The 21,466-nt window shown below is 37.0% G+C and overlaps 1 protein-coding gene across 1 annotated transcript; it reads right to left on the bottom strand.

The window, feature by feature from the left end:
• Nucleotides 1-12,605: 12,605 nt before the first annotated feature.
• LOC148877532 (ubiquitin-conjugating enzyme E2 36) lies at nucleotides 12,606-20,523 on the bottom strand. Its single transcript, XM_088942117.1, has 8 exons — nucleotides 20,217-20,523; nucleotides 19,957-19,984; nucleotides 19,510-19,596; nucleotides 17,481-17,539; nucleotides 13,846-13,887; nucleotides 13,703-13,776; nucleotides 13,413-13,510; nucleotides 12,606-12,983 (listed from the first exon to the last, which is right to left on the bottom strand). The coding sequence occupies exons 1-8, from the start codon at nucleotides 20,250-20,252 to the stop codon at nucleotides 12,946-12,948; spliced, it is 462 nt and encodes a 153-aa protein (XP_088798243.1). The 5' UTR covers nucleotides 20,253-20,523; the 3' UTR covers nucleotides 12,606-12,945.
• Nucleotides 20,524-21,466: the final 943 nt, after the last annotated feature.

The following is a 21,466-nucleotide window of genomic DNA, read 5'->3' as shown; positions in this document are numbered from 1 at the left end:
CCACCTCCTTCTCCAATGTAGTAGTTCGCTCCCTAGTCGCCTGCAGCTCGGCCAGTTGTGCCTTCAGCTGCAGGTACTCGAAATGCTACTTCTCGTACCATCACCGCAACTGAGAAGGTGATCAACGACAGCAATGGCCGAGCATGCATTCTGCAGACACAAAATGTATTGTTATTACGAGGAAACATACTTAAAACAACGAAGGCACTCAAGTACAAACTTACTTGAGCCGCAACCCAAATGAGTGAGCACTCTAAGGCACTGGTCCCGGCATTCCCAGCCTCTTCGGTGATATAGGCCGTCATCATCCCGCCGAACAGCTTCTCGGGAACCCCGGGGGTTTCTTGCCAGTCCCAATTGTGGACCGTCCAACATGGCACATGAATATTGGAGCTACTACTCCCCACCTCAACTCGTAAAGGGAAGGCAGCCTGGCAAGATTCCCTGGCATCAACAACCACAACATCCTCGTCGTCATTCCCCTGCCGCCGATACCTTTTTGGGCAACGAGGCACCCTCTTGGAAGACCTCAGAGGAGGAACTACCTCAGGACAGACCTACGATGTCGCGCTGATGTGTAGCTCATTGTGACACTAGCAAGTGCACTAGCCGTTCAAGTAATAAAGTAGTGAGTGAAGTATCGTTCCCACGAGGATTTAGGAAACAATTACCAATACTAAATTGAACATTTCTTATCTGATCAACAAATAAATCAAAACTCTAATGAAAGCTAAGAAATCCTAAATTAAAATCTATCTAAATCATTGGTCCAATTGCCTTCAATTCAGGTTAGAAGAGTAAGCAGTAAATGTCAATCTCAGAATTCAGCAATCTATCAATTTGGATCATTCGAATGAATCATGATTGAGCCTTGGTTTGGTGAAACCCCAAGGTCATGAACAGCCTCTCTCAAGCGCATGTTCATCCTATGCATGAGTGACGGTTCTTCTATCTCTAGCAAGAATCTAATCCCCATGCATGCATTTCTTCAAACACTTCTAAGGCATCAATTCAAATCTGAATTGATCACCAACTGAATTGTGCAAGTTATCTCTAACCTTGCACTCAATTCAGTTCTTGAATAGTAGATCTGAATTCCTAGAGTCTCTCTCAAGCACTCTAGGAATTCCAAGCTGTAGATTAATTCGCCCAATCTGAAATTTGCAGATCTGAATTCTCTTTCAAGCAATTCAGATCTTGCAATCTCAGATCTGAGAATTCAGATCTGAGTTTTGAAGGTTAGTTGGCCGAATTGATCTGCAATCACACCCTTATTCAAGAAACTTCAAGTACAATGCATGATCATTTGAATGAATCAAAAAGAATTAGATTGCTGAACTGAAATTTTACAAGCTGAAATACATCAAGGAAGAATGGAAACAAGGAGAAAGAAGAAAGAACATATAACTAAGAAACTGAATTCAAATCAAAAGAGAATGAAACTACAAATGATTTATTACAAAAAATCTTTGAATCACAATCCCTCAATTCGAACTCACCTTCTTCTTCTAGCTTGCTTGTCTTGAACTTCCTTCAGCCCTTCTTCTTCTTCTTCCTTGCGCCTAGCCTTCTTCTCTTCTCTTCTCTCAAGGTGGCTGAACCTCTAAGAGTGGGAGAGCCTTTCTCTCAAGCAATTGAACAACTTTCTCCCCTCCTAGAGGCCTCCTTATATAGTTTTTCAAGGGGCTCTTGCCCCTTCTTGAAGCCTCTAGAATGGGGTGTATTACACCCCTCATGAACCTTCTAGAGTGCTCCCTCCTTCTCTTCAAGAAACTCCTAGAAGTTGCCGCCCCTAGCTCCCTTTGGGCTGCTATTTGGGCTACAACTTAACTTGCTTTTGAGCTCATGTGGGCTACACTCTAGGCTGTTATTTGGGCTAAAAATGGGCCTTCCTTGCTGGGCCGAATTCTCCTCATAGCTAGGCTTTATTTTCTGGGGTTTTCTCAAGGAATTCACTTGCTCTTTTTGGGCCGAAGTGCTCTCTCTTGCTTCCACGACCGGGCTGGACTGAAATTGGTCTTTTTGAACCTTCTTTTCTTGCCTTTTTCCTTCATTCTCTTGGATTGATTATCCCTGAACCTATTCTTAGCATTAAGCTAAATTAAGGCAAAAATTAATAAAACCGGCATAAAAATCCATGCTAAAGTCCTCAAAAATTATAGATAAATTGTAAGTTCATCAAATACCCCCACACTTAAGCTTTTGCTTGTCCTCAAGCAAAGACATCAGCCATAAACTTAACATTCCCCCCTTCTGTTCTCATCATTTACCTGGTGAACTTTTTAAGATAGAAATGCATTGAGTAGTCGGGGAACTTTTGTAAGTGCTCAACTCTTATTCTTGTAAATTACCAATTAAGATATGTATCAGATCCAAGGAAAGGAGAATATGAATTTCATCATAGTCTACCCTTCACTCCTAATTCATATATAAATCAGCTCCTTAATTGTCAAGGTTAATAATCAAATTTCACTAAGTTTCACATCTGTAACTGAATATCAATGAGAGTTCAACTTTAGAGTGCCCCTTTGAACCTCAGCTATCACCACAATTTCTTAATTCTAGGGGTGAGTGCATCTTATGCTCCATCTCACCCTTTTCTTTTCTTTTTTTTTTTTTTTTTTTTTTTCGGTGTGAGTGCATTTTATGCTCCATCTCACACACTTTTCTATCTCTTTTTTTTTTTTTTTTTTTTTTTTTTTGGTGTGAGTGCATCTTATGCTCCATCTCACACTGGTCACTTACTTGAGGTAGGACTCATGTTCTGAGCTGCTAGTTTTACTATTCAACTCAAAATAGCGGAGTCAATTTGGGCTTTTGTCCTTCTTTGCAATTATTGAACCTCAAGAATTAGCACTTCAGATGTGCACTAGCTCTCTTGACCATTAACAATGAAATCAAGGGCTTCCATACACATGAAGGAAGTTAGGGCTAGTCATGCTGAAAGGCATATTCAACTCCCCTTTTCTCATGCATATATCAAATTGGGTCATTCACAAGAATAAAAACTTAACAAGTACATCAGTCTCCCTCAACTCATTGAGTTCCTTCTTCAAAAAAAAAAAAATCATCAAATAAATAGTAATGAACTTGAGAGGTTCCAATCTTTTTTTTTTTTGTGATGTCATTGCCTGCATATGTGTGTTGGGGTGCATGGTTTCAGCCCCCATACCCTAGCCTCGGGCTCACTCCCCCACACTTAAGATGAACATTGTCCTCAATGTTCGTAGTGTTAGGCAGTAACAATAAAACTAGCAAGCGCATCATCAAGTAATAGGAGGTATTTAGAGGACTTCCCTGAAGATCATTCTTAAATTCTGCAATATGTTGTCGGTGGAAAACTTCTTCTGCTAGAAATCACTTGCAAACTAGAAGAGGAGATCAGTAGCTTTGTTCTAACTAAAAATAATTTAAACCAAATAATAAAAAGACTACTATACACAATTCCAAACAATGTAAATAATTTAACCAGTTTGTAATACACAACAGAAACTTACAAGGCCAAGAAGTTTGAATTCTATCTAACAAAATAAATAAATAAATAAATAAATTTAAAAAACAAGATCAAAAGCCAATATAAATATCTCTTGGAATCTGATATGCAAGTGATAAACAAGTCATTTACAAGATTGAAACTAGCCTAAAAGTCTAAGAGTTCTTGAAATCAGCACACTACCAAAGTTATTTGATTTTTTTTTTTTTTTTTGGTTAGAACTTGACTTTTGAGAACAGTCACTTACAAAAACTCCAAACCTAATATCAATAAGTAGGTCTAAAATCTGTTGCAGTTAGGTCTGAAATAAGTTTGATCCCAAGAGCTTAAGACTTCTCTTTCAAGTCCCAACTTAAATGTCTTGTATGCCTCAGACCTGAAATCAGATCTGCAATTTTATAATGAAAGCAGCCTTGATTCAGATCTGAATACCATTACATCAAAAATATGAAGCTCTTTTTGGACCTCACAAACATTAGTCCTAATCCAATACAACCAATTCAGATTGGGTGCAAGTGATTTAAAAGATAACAAAACATCAAGTTCACAAAAATTTCAGATCATGTACTTATACTGCCTCAAATTCTCATGCACTTCAGAACTGATTTTACCATTCATGGCTTAAATTTTCATCAATGAGGCAAGTCTGATGCATCAAATTATGAATTGGGTGCTGTCACTACCCAAATTCACATCAAAATAGAGTGGGTTCAGGTCTGAGTTTAGATGAACTCAGATCTGAACCTAGCAGAATGCAGTCCTGCAACCGGCTGAGCACAGATCTGAACTTCAAATCTGAGTTTCAGATTTGAAAACTCACATGCTATTTTTTCATTGTTTTCTTTTTATTTTCTTTATCTTTTTTTTTTCTTTTTTTTTTTTTATAAATCTAAAACAAAATACAGCAATGCAACCAAAATCTTTTTGGATGAGTGCAGGTCTGATTGATGAATGCAATTCAGATCTGAACTCATTTTAAATTTTTTTTTTTTTCGGTTGAGTGCTGCAGTTCTGCTATAGTAGATCTGAGTGCCGAACTCAGATCTGCAACACTCATGATTTTGTGATTTTTTTTTTTTTTTGAGGGTAATAACTTCAAGATAGAAAGCAAAACAGGTCTCCTTTTATTAAAATTAAACTGAAACAAGGAAAATAAAGTAATCTACTAAAGAGATAAGAAGCATAACTACAGTAATACAGCAGTTGCATTCAAAGCAAAAATGAAAAATTAAGCAAATTAAACCAACTATGAATGCAATGCTGAAGAACTACATCTACCAGCTACACTAAATCAACAATCAAATATGAAGTAGGTCAACAATGGGAAAGAGAGCTAACTAGATCAGCAGTGGAGTTTCATGCTAATTGCTGTACTGTAGCAGCCCTGCTACAGCTCTGAATGCTAGTGGAATGCACTGCTGCTTTTATTGAATATGTGAGGCATCACAATTATTCAATCCAAACACACATCCTCACCAAATTTAGATTGGGTACAAGTGGGTAAAGCCAAGAATTCAGTCCACCCAGAATTCATAGAATGCTCTGTATCAGTTCAGTCCTCACATTATATCAACTGCATTTCAGATTTGAATTTCTCTCATTCCTTGCTATCCATTCACCCTTGAGGCAGGTTGGATGTATCATAGGGTGGATTGGGGTAGTGATGGCACCCAATTCACCTCAAACTTGCATCGGTTCAGATCTGAGTTCAGAGGAATTCAGATCTGAACTGAGCAGATCTGTAACAGCAGAATTCAGATCTGAACTCAAGTCTGAGTTTGGATCTGAATTCTCAATTGCCTTACCTTCAGTTATTGCTACCAAATTGTTTTTGGGGAATAGCAGAAGTGCCCTAGGGTGAATTGGGGTGGTGATGACACCCAATTCCCCTCAAAATTTCATCAGTTCAGGTCTGAGTTCAGAGGAACTCAGATCTGAACTGTTGCAGATCTGCAATAGCAGAATTCAGATCTGAACTCAGATCTGAGTTCTGATCCAAATTCTCAATTGCTCCTCTGGTTGTTCAAAATATCTCCCCCTTTTTTTTTTTTATTTGTTTTTTTTTTCTTTTTGTAATGAAAGAAAAGAATAATAAAATCTGAAACACAAGCAACTCTTTTCGGTTGAGTGCTGCAGATCTGAAATCTGCTGATCTGAGTGCCGAATGCAACTCAGATCTGCAACACTCATGTTTAAAAAATTTTTTTTTCTTTTTTTTTTTATTTTTGAAGGGAACAACATCAAGATTGAATAGAAATCAAATATGCCTTTATTAAAATGAAACTGAAACCAGAAAAAGAGAGTAATCTACTTAGAAAGAAGAAACATAACTACATGAGTACAGCAGTTGCAGTCCAAGCTGAAATGAAAAAGTTAGCAAATTAACCCAACTATGAATGCAATGCTGAATGAGATCAGATTAAGAATGCTCAATGTTTCCTAATATTGCTTCTCTAAATCCCCGGCAACGGCGCCAAAAACTTGATGTGTAGCTCATTGTGACACTAGCAAGTGCACTAGCCGTTCAAGTAATAAAGTAGTGAGTGAAGTATCGTTCCCACGAGGATTTAGGAAACAATTACCAATACTAAATTGAACATTTCTTATCTGATCAACAAATAAATCAAAACTCTAATGAAAGCTAAGAAATCCTAAATTAAAATCTATCTAAATCATTGGTCCAATTGCCTTCAATTCAGGTTAGAAGAGTAAGCAGTAAATGTCAATCTCAGAATTCAGCAATCTATCAATTTGGATCATTCGAATGAATCATGATTGAGCCTTGGTTTGGTGAAACCCCAAGGTCATGAACAGCCTCTCTCAAGCGCATGTTCATCCTATGCATGAGTGACGGTTCTTCTATCTCTAGCAAGAATCTAATCCCCATGCATGCATTTCTTCAAACACTTCTAAGGCATCAATTCAAATCTGAATTGATCACCAACTGAATTGTGCAAGTTATCTCTAACCTTGCACTCAATTCAGTTCTTGAATAGTAGATCTGAATTCCTAGAGTCTCTCTCAAGCACTCTAGGAATTCCAAGCTGTAGATTAATTCGCCCAATCTGAAATTTGCAGATCTGAATTCTCTTTCAAGCAATTCAGATCTTGCAATCTCAGATCTGAGAATTCAGATCTGAGTTTTGAAGGTTAGTTGGCCGAATTGATCTGCAATCACACCCTTATTCAAGAAACTTCAAGTACAATGCATGATCATTTGAATGAATCAAAAAGAATTAGATTGCTGAACTGAAATTTTACAAGCTGAAATACATCAAGGAAGAATGGAAACAAGGAGAAAGAAGAAAGAACATATAACTAAGAAACTGAATTCAAATCAAAAGAGAATGAAACTACAAATGATTTATTACAAAAAATCTTTGAATCACAATCCCTCAATTCGAACTCACCTTCTTCTTCTAGCTTGCTTGTCTTGAACTTCCTTCAGCCCTTCTTCTTCTTCTTCCTTGCGCCTAGCCTTCTTCTCTTCTCTTCTCTCAAGGTGGCTGAACCTCTAAGAGTGGGAGAGCCTTTCTCTCAAGCAATTGAACAACTTTCTCCCCTCCTAGAGGCCTCCTTATATAGTTTTTCAAGGGGCTCTTGCCCCTTCTTGAAGCCTCTAGAATGGGGTGTATTACACCCCTCATGAACCTTCTAGAGTGCTCCCTCCTTCTCTTCAAGAAACTCCTAGAAGTTGCCGCCCCTAGCTCCCTTTGGGCTGCTATTTGGGCTACAACTTAGCTTGCTTTTGAGCTCATGTGGGCTACACTCTAGGCTGTTATTTGGGCTAAAAATGGGCCTTCCTTGCTGGGCCGAATTCTCCTCATAGCTAGGCTTTATTTTCTGGGGTTTTCTCAAGGAATTCACTTGCTCTTTTTGGGCCGAAGTGCTCTCTCTTGCTTCCACGACCGGGCTGGACTGAAATTGGTCTTTTTGAACCTTCTTTTCTTGCCTTTTTCCTTCATTCTCTTGGATTGATTATCCCTGAACCTATTCTTAGCATTAAGATAAATTAAGGCAAAAATTAATAAAACCGGCATAAAAATCCATGCTAAAGTCCTCAAAAATTATAGATAAATTGTAAGTTCATCACGCGCCAACTTGGCTCTACCTTTGGCGATTCTCCTTCATCCGACATACGATTTCCTCTTCACTTGCCATTTCTACACATGCACCACAAAATCACGACAGTAAGTACAAGATCATAGAAGCAAAGAAAGTACAGGCAAATAAAGCAACGAAAGGGACGGACCAGCCATCCTACGCATCAGCCCGCCGAGCATCAACATCTCCGAGCATATACTTAGCTACATCTATCTCGTTGATCATGCTTAGAGCCGACCTTTTCTCCCAAGTAAGTGCAGATCATTGAGGTTGGGGCACTCTCGTTCTCGGCTTTTGTAGCACGGCCGGGAAAGGGAGGTCCCCGGGACAGTGCACAAAGAAAAAAGTTTCCTTCTAGTGCTTCACATAAGAGGGGCCCCGACCAGTGTAGGGTGTGGTCCCAAACCAGCGACCAGCTCACAAGGGAAGCTTGGCTTCTACCCTAGAGGGACCAACCTCGGCCTTCTCAAAAGCCCCAACCTCGGACTCATAATCAGACCCACTAGAACCAGAAGAGCTAGAAGTGGAAGAAGAATGGGAAGATGAGGAAGACACCTTACTGAGCTTAAAGTCAAGGAATAAAAACAAAATGCCAAGCAACGCTGACAACACCCCACCAAGCTATCCAAGCAACTCCTATTGCAAATGGCAAAGGGGAAATTACCATCCACCCCTTCTTACAACCCATAGGAATGTGAATCGATGCCAGATCTACAGTGAGGGATCAAGCGCTGCCCTGACAAATCTCGGGAAGACCAATCGACGCGACTCTTACCGCATGCGCAAGGCCTCAGAAACCGAAGCGATGACCTTGGCAAGCAACAGCCAGGGCATTAATTGCTATGGTCCACCCTGTAGTAGCGGTCCAACCAACAACACAGATGCTTGAGGTTCACCCAGGCCCACTGGGTTAACCAGTTCCTTTGGTTTCTTAGGGATGCCCAACAGTAAATACCGACCAAAGGAGGCCTTGCTATGCCCAACTCGAGCACCCCACTCTTCGACTTCGCAAATGGGGGACCCCGACTTCGTAGCTCGGCATACCTTAATCGAGCATAACAATAGCTCGGCACTTGCAAGGCCCCCAACTTTGAAGCTCGGCATACCATAACCGAGCATCACAATAGCTCGGCACCTACGAAGCCCCCAACTTCGAAGCTCAGCATTATGATTGCCTCAACTCTGTAGATCGGCACCTCTAAGGTCCCTAACTCCATAGCTCGGTGCACCGTGGCCAAGCATCGCAATGACCTCAACTTCGAAGCTCGGCCTCCCACCGGCAGCAGGAAGCCATTCCTCGGCACCCAGCCGAGCTAAGCCCCGACTTCAGAGCTCGACTCATCATGGCTAAGCATCACAATGACCTCAACACCAGAGCTCGACTTCCAATGAACGTTCCTCGACCCCACCAGGAAGATGGACCTCGAAGCTTAGTTCGACACCTCGGCGCTCTGCCGAGCTACGCGACCCTACAACACTTTGGACTGAGCATTCCCCCTCCTCGGCTCCATAACTGGGGGAGTGGTGTTCGAATTCCAAAGTCAAAGTTCTTGGAGTTCTGCAGCCGACGATGGAAAGATTCCCCAACCACATTCCATATTGCCCGGATCCCAAGATTATGGCAGGCGCCGAGGAACACCAAAGGGACTAGACATCAACTTGGAAATTCCTCAGCCAAGAAACGAATTGGGGCTACTTCATTCATCGACTTCAGAACTGGGGAAGTGGTGTTCGGGTCATGGTTGAGCTAGTCCTAAGAGGCAGGTGGCCGCCCAGTCATCGCCTGACCACGTCGGCCTAGCTCGGCCACGTCGGCATAGCTACGCTACTATTGTGACCCCCCATCTTATCCTTTCAGCCACGTCAGCTACACGTCATACAGATGAACACAATTACAGATAAAGAGGAGTAAGGAAGACGACTCCACTTGGGAATGGGACTCTATCCCGAATACCTCGACGGTTAACTCCGAAACGTGCCGATACATACCCGAATATGCATTATGTATCAATCGAATTTAATTTTCATATCCTTTTTAAATTTAAATTTAATTTATATCTTCTCTCTCTCATTAATATCAATTTTAATTAAGCCTTAAAGTTTGACACGTCACTAAATACTTATATAATTTAATTAAATGCTCATTTAAGTTACCTTTAATTAGAGTATTTAATATGTCATTAAATGTTATTTAAGTCAAATAACTTGTTAAAAACCACCAACCAAAGGTATGAAGTTTTGAACCCAAGTCATTTTTTTGCAACACTAATTAATTAACCATTATGCCAACCTCAAGTACTTTTTAGAATAGTATGTTTTTTTATACTTAAAGTAATGTTTCTTGCCTTGGTGGATGTTTCCCAACAAATGCTATAAATTTGATTATTAATATTTATATAATAATAAGATGGATACAAGTTAAATTTATTTATTAAAAATTAAGGAATATATTAACTTGTATACATAATAAATATCATCTAAATCTATATATAATAAATATTAACTAATAAATGACTTTAAAAAAATATTAACTAATAAATATTAGTATGTATACACATACACTTTAGTTCTTCTATTATTTTTCAATGGTTACTAATTATATCCCAATACTTCATATAAATCATTAAAGAATGATTTTTTATGTTTAAATAAATTAGTTATAACACATAAAACTCATTTTTATTATTGTTCACATTTTTTAATGATTTTTTGAATTTTCTAATGTATCCATGCGTATCTTGATTTTTCGTCCATATCTATACGTTTCCAAAGCGTATCTTGGTATGTCTCTTAAAATTACCTTTCCGATACTTTGAACCTTGGTTCAAACCAAACAGTCAAACCACTAACCCAGAAGGCGGTAGCCAAAGCAATTCTGATTCCATGTCAATTTTTAAAACATTGGTTTGATTAATTTACCTTTCATTTAAGGGAAAATTCAAGTTATTGGGTGGGAGGTCCTCTCCTCCTCCCCACCGCACCCCACCCCACCCACACACACATCAAACTTGTGCAAAACCTACTATTACTGTTTTGTTAGTGAGGCCCTAAGGGCAGAGCCACATTATCTTAAAGTTGCAAATTCAACTGCCCATGCTCTTTCTCAACAAGGTTGTCTTGTTCACTCTTGTTTCACTTGCTCCTCATATCCTGGTTTCTACTATCAATAAGAATCAATGACTTGTACTCATTTTCATGGTTGAGAATTTGCCTTTTTGGCTTTTAAAAAATAAAGTAATTTAGTGAAAGTACAGGATATAATTTAGTTAATTAACTCTTAGGCATGGTTCAAAGTATCGATACGATACGCCCGATACGAGGCATATCATTAGAGGTGTCAATGGTATTCGAAAATCTGATTTCGAATTCGATATTCGACACAATCGAATCAAATTTGGATAATTCGAATATCCAACCGGTCGAATTCGGATATCCTATTCTTACCAAATAGTTAATTGGATTTGAATTCAGATATGACTTGATTTGATTCGATAAATATCCGAATTCGGTCGATTATTTAATTCTTATATATAATATATAAAATATTTTATATGATATATATAATAATTAAGTTATATAAATAATTTATATATTTATATACTTTATATTAATAAAATATTTATTTTATATATTTATTAATTATCTAAAATAATTAATTAATCGAATTCGAATCAAATATTCGAATATTTAATCGGATTCAAATTCGGATATTAATTTTCAATATCCGTCGGATATCGAATCGAATTCAGATATCGGATTTTCTAATTGGATTCGAATTTGGATATTGCTTGATCCAATTCGAATTCAATTCGTTTACACCCCTACGTATCATATCGTATCTTTTAAAAAAGATACGGTCTGAAATGCCTGTTTCCTGGTGTTTCGGACCCCCAATTTTTTTTAATAATAAAAATATCTTATAAGCTTCCCAAAAAACTAAAATTTGAAAAATAAAACTAAAAAAAAAAGTATGTATCGGTCGTTTCTAAGTATCGATATGATACGACCAAAACTCACATCGTATCGATACTTTGAACCTTGCTCTTAGGCCCTATTCATTTACCGTAAATAAAAGGGGGAAAGTTGGTTAATGGGTATCTCTTTTTTATTGACCAACTTTACAATGTTCTTTTTGCATTAAGTACTGGCTCCTGGACCCAGTAAAATCAGGGAAAATTTTATAAAATATAATAAGACAAGTTTGCTCATTTTAACTTTAGCTTTTTATGTGTAAAAAAAAAAGTAATTTTATTACTTACCTATGAATAAAAAACAATAATGAAAAAATAATGCTTTGGTGTTAGGGGAAATATAAAAAAAAGGTTCATCTAACTAACGGTTCTCACACAAACTGAGACAAATGTTTATTAAATAAACAATTTAATAAAACAACATTTCAAATTCTATTGGGGAAAATGACTATGTAGCATTGAACTGACCATTTTTCAGATAAACACCAGAACCAAACACCATCTATGTTCATGTGGCCAGGCCAGCAGTGTGTTGCAGTCAACAAATCCAAACTCATCTGCTCAGTGTTTAATGTTGATAAAGTGTCGATGTTTTGAATTGTTCAATACGTGATTTTCATTTCTCACTACTAAACATATGAATACTTTGAACTAAGGTTCAAAATATCAATACACCCAATATGCCGGTAAAAGCGTATCGGACAAATCGATACTGCATTTTATTGCTTTTATTATTTTTTTATTTTTACAACTGTTTCAAGAGGCCGGTTTGGGACTCCACCCCTTGAACTGGTCAGACCCCAATACACCCACTATAGGGGCGTCCGAAGAGATCCCGGAATGATATGCATCGATACTTTGACCCTTGAAGTAGTTCATTTAGTTGTTGATGGTGATTGGTGAGCAACAGAGCATTCTCTCGTCAAACTTGTAACATCTTATCATCTTAACAAGGGATGCCTCAATTAATATACCCAAAAAAAATCAAATAAACCATCGTCTTGATCATACTAAAACAACAAATCCATCCATAAGAGTTTCTACAAAGGATTCCAACTTGGAATTCTGTCACCACTTAGAAATTGAAGAGTCTTTGTAATTGGGTTAAGTCAATGCACGAGCAAGTGAAGTTTTGTACTAAATCATATTAAAGATCATGAGAAAGATGGAGATATTAGAGTAAAATCTATTCATACAAATTTGACTGAGACGCCTTCCATCAAACGAGTAACAGCAGGTACTGGAGCTTGAAGGGATTAATCTCTGATACTTCAGTCATGAATTCTTCCATTTCCATTTCCACTTGAAACCCACGACGCCCACTTAAGCTTACATCTCAGAAATGTTATTTACTAGGCGGCAGGTTTTATAGCAATATTAGGCACCACTTGCATATAGACGAGTCCACTCCTTTGCTGCAAGGTTCCAAGCATCATATAAGGCAAAAATGGTAGGTAAATCAAAAAGAACAAATCAATCAAAATTTATAACTCTTAACTAGTTATTAAATTTAGCATTTTCTACAAAACATCTATTTCTCTCGGCCAGTATCGTTGAAAGCAAACAATTCTAAGCCAATCTTGACATCTGGTTAGCATATAGACACTGGCCAAAGAGAAACTGCAATGAGGCCAAGGGCTGGGAACAACTACGACTGATCGAGAGATATGCTAGTGTGGCAAAAGTGGACCAGTTGTGACGAAGATAACTGTCTCAATAGCAAAATCATGGACCCCTCAGGACAAGCTTACCAAAGCTCCGTGGTGTGCCTTACCTGGTCTAATGGTCCACCAATACTTTCATAAATCAGAAGTATAAATCTTACAAGAAATCATTGTGGTTACCTGTCTCAACAGCTTCAGCTTCATTTGTCTTCCAATGCTTAGCAATATTTTCTGAAAGAGGATCATCCGGATTCGGAGCACTCAGGAGTGCTTGAATGCTGATACAAGGAGACAAAGTAACAAATGGCAGCATCAATTTATTTGTCTTGTTATAAGAAGCCATTCTGGAAACCATTCAGTGTTGCACTTCATCAACTCTGTAATCCATGGATATTTTCCACATACAGAACAGATTCCACAATAGCATACTAAATTCCTTCTAATTATCATGGGAAAACAACCCCTATTACCTCAATAATACAGTTCGGATCTGCAGAGCTGGGCTCCATTTGTCTTTCAGGATATCAAGGCATATCCTACCAAGCTGCAAGATCATCCATTTTAGAAGAAACAAACATTATATTCTTGAAATGAGAGAGAGAGAACCACTTGCCTTATCAATATTTGGATGGTATATCTTGGTGAGGAAACGAACCTGTAATAAGGATGGTTGATGGATGATAAGAATGTACAGAACACAATACAACAGAGAAACCAAAGCAGGACAAGAACTGTTGCAAGTTAGACGGTTCACAAGCATGAACTAACAGCATTTAAAGAGAAGTAAAAGCAAATACATGGATCTCCATAAGAATTCAGACATACTTTGTGTCCAAGTGCTTGTATACCGAAAGACAATCTTGGGTACCATAACTTCATATTTGAATACAAAGAATGTCATAAGAAATTAGTCTCATATGCCATCCAACTCTTAACAAAAATGGATACACCCATGAATGTGGAAGGATGAAACAAGAAAAAACAACAGTGTCAGTTGATTGACATCCCTTCCAGGTCAACCATCCAAAGCATACAAGGGTGTGGAAAGTGGAAATAAGCAAGCACTAGGAATCCACGTATGTTATTTCTTCTATTTCCAAAATGGCCGAATCACAAATGGAGGACTCTTGCACTTGCAGCAATAATCCCCCATTAAACCCTCTATTTATATGGAACTTCAATGGGTTCTCCAATATATAAAAAGAAACCAAAGTAAACGAGGATGCAATTACACAAGGCAGACACTAGGCACACCATCCTTACATCTCAAACTTTCTTATCTTATATTCACCCGAACCAAAGTGGAAACCACAGTACGTGTTGATTCCCTTTCTCCCACTTCTGATCATGTCTTTTCCCCTTGTTGGAACACACCCCATTTAATAAAAAAAAAAAATGCTTCAAAATTTTAAAAGCAGTTAAAGAGTACACAGATCCCCATCAATTCTGCACCAGCCACCCCCTCCCTTCCCCCCAATTTAAGTCCAAGCCTCAGATCTCATTCATCCCTATGAGGTACTGCCAGAAAAATAACAAAAAAAAAAAACATGTATTTGTGCATATCCCCCCCCCCAACACACACATGCATGCATGCCTACACAAGACCCCTAAAATAGAAAGAAGATCCAGAAGCCAACCATGTACTAGGGTATCACTGTGCATTCCAAGATTTTTTGATGGATACTGTGCATTCCAAGATTGAACCTTGCCTTTAGCATATACAGCAACTTGAACCTGACAATGATAGTTTCAATCAAGACCTAACAAGTTATGGACATTGGTTTATAAGGCATACTCTTACAACTAAACCTGAAGGTAGGAAAGCCATTAGTTCAATGTATAAACATCAACTTTACCAAATCTGAAGAGTCAATCAGTCATATGCAATTTTGACAAAATAACAAAATCCTGTTGCCCTGAACAAAGCTCCTTGATACTTTAGATATTCTACAAGGGAGCATTTAAAGAACTATAGAGGCCCCTTGAAAGAAAATTTTTAATGAAAACCATGCCAATGACAACTAACCCAAGCTGTTGCTCAGAACAACAAAATAAGTAGAAAACCCATATTCCATTAATAGCTTGAACGAAATTGGTAGAAGGAAATGCATATGATGTATTCTCCCTTGTTCATTGGTACTTACCAAAATAAGACCCAACAAGTGATAATGGCTTATGGAACAGAATCCAATTTTATGCCACTAAATACTTAATCCATAGAATCACAGTTGAGAGAAGACATGTTCACCAACACAAAGACTACTCTTTGATGCAGAGAGAAACAATTTCTAAGCCTACATTTAGTAGTATATTAAAAACTACTAACAGAACCAGAAATAGCATTCGTCAGGCATAATAGAAACAGCTTGCAAGTCTAAACAGTAGGGGCATTGAAAAGCAAGAAATATGTCGTCCACCTAAAACTACAGCACTTGCAGAAAATTCTGTTGAAATCAGTGTTTTATAAGCGCAAGGCGCAAAAAAGGCGCAGGGGCCAATTTGCGCCCAAGGCAAGGCACGTGCCTTTTTGATGAAAGGCACAAATTTACAAAAAAAAATGCTAAAAAATAAAAAAAAAAGTCTGAAAATTCAAAAAAAATGCAAAAAAAAATATTAAGCATAATATTAATAAAAATATAAACTTAAATTTTAAAATAAATGTTTAAAAAAACCTATTATCTAAAATTAAAACACATAAACATAACATGTAAAGCATATTCAAATGAAAATTTAAAAATAAAATCAAACATATAAAACATTTTCAAGTATGTAAAACCCACAATCTTTTTTTTCCCCAATTGCATTACTTAAAGTAGTTAATGTGATGTAAAACATTTTAAATTCCTGATTCTACGAGCCACCTTTGTGCCACATGACCCACACCCCTTGAGGCAATCCCAAACAAGTCCATGTTAGGGTCTTAAATTCTTAGTTCTCACACTAAAATAATGATTTTATAATTTTAATGCCCCAACATGGATTTATTTGGGCTTGCCTCGAGGGGTGTGGTACAGGGGTCCAGGGGCGGAGCCCCCAGCCCAACCGCTAGGTTCAAAAAAAGCAAAAAAGCATGGAATTTTCAAAAGGCGCACGCTTGGGCTAAGGCACAAAGCACATCAGGCGCACACCTAGGCACACCAGGCATGTGCCTTTTGAAAGGGCTGCGCCTATGCCTCGCCTATGTGGCTGTGCGCCTAAGCGTGCCTTTTAAATCACTGGTTGAAATAAAATGCACATGTCCAAATAATGGTCAATGTAGTTACCACAAGTGAAAAAGTATCAAAACCCATGCAAACAGGAGAAAAATAATGAAAAACCTAGTATCCCCAATGAGTAAATGTTATTTTCTTCAAGGGAACCAGCAGATATATAAGATGGGCAATATCTTTCAGCAGCTGCATCCACAGTACCAGCTGAAGTCATGAAAATAGCACATCCAAAACACTGTAGAGACAATTCTTTCCATAAGATATGTTATCCAGAAAAATAATAACAATGCATGGATGATAAGAGCCTAAAATGTCCAGATACGGATGCTCGCATGAACCAGATACAGGAAACAGCGATACAACTCTCCATTCCCTAAAATCCCAGGCATGCTTATATCATGCTTTTGTATCTAGTTTTTTTTCTTTTTCTTATAGGTACTTTTATATCTAGTTTTTAAAGTTAAATATCATTTTCAAGACTTATATCCTGCCCAATTTAATTAAGTTTATACATGTACAGAACTTTAATAGTTTAATTTGTTATATTACATATTCTAAAAGCAATAATACCATAGAGTACATCTTTTTCTTTATTAATAATGCTATAGAGTACATCTAGAAGTGTCTACCCAGTGTCATGTCAGATAAGTATCATATCTGGCACCAGTATATCTGGGTATCGTTATAAAGCTATGGCTATACAACAAATATGTCAACTCAATAGAGAAATTGATTTCTCTTTAGATTTCCTGTATTAACAACAAAAATTGAACATTAAACATCCAAAGAATTTAGTAAGTAGATGACATGCAAATCCTTTGCCCCATTGTAAAGTTTTAGAAATTAAATGATGAGGAAACACTGATGTTAGGAGGCGGCTCCCAATTTTAATAATACATGAATAAGAAAATAGCAAAAAACAAGCCAAAATGACAAATATCAGAAGTTATAATAAAAAGGAAAGTACATACAGAATGCATCAATGCAATGCGATTAATAAGATAATGTAGTTTGACCAAAAGATAAGAGAATGTCATACCTTAGGTGCCGCCATTGGATATTCTTCAGGCAAAAACAATTCCAACTTAAAAACCCCTCCTATGCAGAGATCAAAAACAATAAAAGATTCATTAGCTCCAAGGAAATGAAGATGAGAATAAAAGGGATGAGGAAGGAAAAAAAAAAGAACTACATGCTATAGAAACTAAAGTGTGGTGCTCAAAAGAGTAGGAAGTTCCATGCACAACAATATTTTCTCTCAAAGGGGAAAAAACAAAGAACAAATACAAAAAAAAAAAAAAAATGTTTTGTGCTCTCCACAATCAAAAAGGATTAGAATTTTCTCCAGCAGGAAGCAGCTACTTCTGAGATGCATCAGATCATGATCTTAAGACTCATCTAGGCAGTCAGAAAGGTATGAACTTAATGAAGATGAACCAAACTTGCAATGATCACAAGTCCAAAGGAAGATAAATAAGAGAATAAAAAGTGAAGAAGACAACCTCCAATTTTTTTTGATAAGTGAAGACAACCTCCAATTTTCTCTCCTTGAAGAAGGAAATTTGTAAGACACAAATCACATAGCTACAGATTTTCTTTTTTCTTTTTTGCCCACCACCCAGTGCACGTGCAACCATGATCTATAATGCCCAGACACAAACACAAAGGAAATGTGGCATGTCTCTGCATTTATTGAAAAAAAAAATAGAATGAAATAAAAGGGCACATATACATAGTTGGGAACTTGGGAGCATTGGGAAAAATCAAATGAACCAAGTGCAAGTTATAAAACCCACTTATATAAATTGAGTCAATTGACCACAAAAAGGTTGCACTTTTTCCACACAAAGGGAGTGATTTTTACTCGCAATTCAACCACTTCCATGTCTCATCAAGCCACTGCTACTCGAAGCATCAAAAATATTGTAGCTTTAATGACAAAAGTTTCTGAAAATCTAAATTTTAGCATCTTCAACAAACCTAAAGAGTTGCCTTTGAATGCCTACCCTTTAAGAAAATCCATCACTCGTAAAAAAACAGACTACAAATTTAGACGAGCATGTTTGTTATTTCTGAAGGGATCAATAGAACTTCTGTTTAGTATGATCATGTCTTAAATCTAGCTAATTCTTAATAAAGCAAGTTAATAGAAACTTGAAGAACAAAAGAGATCTCCAAGTCACCGGATATTAGTCTACTCAGTCAAAACCAGTTAATTCTTATTTACAAGCTAGCCAAACTCCAGGTCATCACAGTTTCTTCAAAATAAAATATAAAAGGAAATGAATATCTACCTTTCAAGCCAGACCCAAAATCATTAGCATCTATGGATTTAACCAACATTCACCTCAGAAAATGGATTCTAGGAAACCATCCATATCTTCAAATTAGCTGACCATTCTATTAAAGAAGAAATGTAATAACAATAGATGAAAGGGGCAATAACCCACACAACAGTATAGCTAGTCAGTGTACATAAAATATATAAAATAGTAAATTGTTCTCATAAATAATAAAATGTAGAAAGATTGAATTATTTCCTTTTACAACGGTGAACTTTCCGCTTTTCTCCAAAGGAACCTAGAATAACAAAATTGTATTATTTCATTTTTCATAGATGAATAGCAGGGGATTCATTTCAAGTACATTTACCCAAGCGTGCATTTAAGTGTTTGTATAAAAGAGAATAAGAGAAGATAAAGCATTCAAACCACAGGAGTTATACAATTATCAGACAGCAACATGCAACTGATTTAATCATTCATTTAAAATTTTTTGTTATATTAAGACAACTTCTCCATATGATATGTGTATTCATGAAAGTAGCAAGTAATGCAGGTAATTTTCACTTGCACTTCTCCATATGTCTTTTTCTTTCATTTTGTTAATGAAGAGATACGAAAATATACAACTCTGAATCCTCTCCATTTCTACGCTGCTACGCCTATTGGATATACAGCCCAGAGACAACTTGGAAACAAGCAAAATATGACTAATAGTACATTTCCAAAGAGAATAATACTTGATACAGGAAATTAGTCCAGAAAGGCCGGGGTACAGTTAATTACCTTCATAAGGAGACTGTGTTGGGCCAAGAATCATGACATTGAAATATCGCATGTTTTCTTCTGAAGGAGAAGCACTAATTCCGGGAGCTGTTACGACATCAGCAATTACATGAAATGCCAACAAATCCCTTCAATTTGTTAAAAAAATTCTTAAAGTGGCTACTCAAAGATCGCTATGATGCGACTCTAACGATTTAAAGAATCTTCAAATCTCTACAGCTATTTAACAATTATTAGAAGAAATGAGAGTAATGGCAAGCAAAAATTTAGAACAATCCAGAAAACCTAAAAATGAAATAGTAGATTGAGTGAAAATTGATACTTTTAAAGAAAAAGCAACCCAATAAATTGAAGGCATGAACAATACAGATGGAAGAGAGAGGAGAGGGATAGAGAGATCGGATAAATGAAAACTAAAGGCAAGTAACACAGAAGAACAATAGATACCTGGCTCGCTAAGAAGCCGCTGTGTTTCCTGTCCGATCACAGAATCAATAGTCAAAGATCAAAAGCAAAACCATAAACCCTAGAGACAAATAAAGAATAATAGAAGAAAACAACCAGCCAGAACCCCAGGTCTTCGGCAGGAATCAAGAATAGCAAAGCATCCGAAATCCGGGAAGTAATTCCAAATCAAGAGAGCACTAACGCAGACACTAAGAACGAAGAAATCGAAAGAGGGATCGAGAGAAGAAGGCCTACCGCACCTTGATAATCCTTCGGGGTAGATTGCTGTTTGCCATTGAAGCTGAGATTTTGGAAAAGCTAAGAGCAGCAAGCCAAGCAAGAAGAGAGAGGAAAAAAAAAGATTCGGAAGAGAAGAAGGTTTTGGTGTTTGTTGGGTCCAATTTTTTTAGGGGATTTTAAAGCAAATTCCAGTGCAATTATCTTTATGTTTTTATTTGTAAGTTGGGGCTTTATTTCTACGCAATTTACCTACCTTTACGAATCATTCAATCAAGTTGCGATGAAGTTCACGGTTGGGGTGCAAGTGGGGCGGATTGGTACGGGTTTATGGTTAACCCGAGAACGATCCTAAAATTTGGAGTTAATGCCCGAGTTCAAGGTTAAGCATGATGTTTTCAATTCGAGTTGGGTCGGGTTGAGTCGGGATTGGTTAATGAATTCATTTTAAAATTATATTTATATATAAAGAGAAATATATATGTATGAATGTATATGGTTGGGCTGGGCTCAAGTTGGGTATGAGCTGCTCCGAGCCCAACCCAAAAAATTAAAAAGCTCAACTCGAGCCTAGTCCGAGGACCGAAAATCCAAGCCTAAGTCATCTAAAATTTTGGGTTGGGCCACCCAAGTTGCACCCCTAGTTTCACCAAGTTACATGGCAACTCCCCCTCTACTCACTTTCCACTTTCCCAACTTTAGGCCGACCCGTTTTAGACCCAATTTAGGCCCATTTTAAGGACCACAAGCTTGGGCTGTATATTAGATTTGATTAGGGGTGCTCACGGTTCAGTTAACTGAACCGTGGGCTTATTTTTGGAACCAAAACAATATCATCAATTTTTGGAAAAACTGATAACCAAAACCGATCGGTTAATCGGTTTGGTTCATCAATTTTTTTTGTTTATATATTTAGAATATATGATATAAAAATATATAAAGATATAATAAAAACTCAGAAATATATATGAAATATTATATTTTAAATAATAAATAATATATTATATGTTATAAATATATATTTAAATATTTATATATAATGCAAATTTATTAATTTATAATATATAGAAAATACATAATACATATAAAAAATATATAATACACATAAATATACCTAAAATACATAGAATTATATGTATACCGGTCGGTCAGTTACAAGGTCTGATACATTTGATTTCGGTTCATCATTAATTTCATTAATCAATATTTAATACTGAATCTCTCATTAATGTCATTAGTCCTATATTTAAGTCTAATTTCTCTTTCATTAATT

Source organism: Nelumbo lutea, chromosome 1 (assembly GCF_056320005.1).
Source record: "Nelumbo lutea isolate HS-2025 chromosome 1, American lotus-T2T, whole genome shotgun sequence".
Taxonomy (NCBI): domain Eukaryota; kingdom Viridiplantae; phylum Streptophyta; class Magnoliopsida; order Proteales; family Nelumbonaceae; genus Nelumbo; species Nelumbo lutea.
This window is presented reverse-complemented; position numbering and strand designations above follow the sequence as displayed.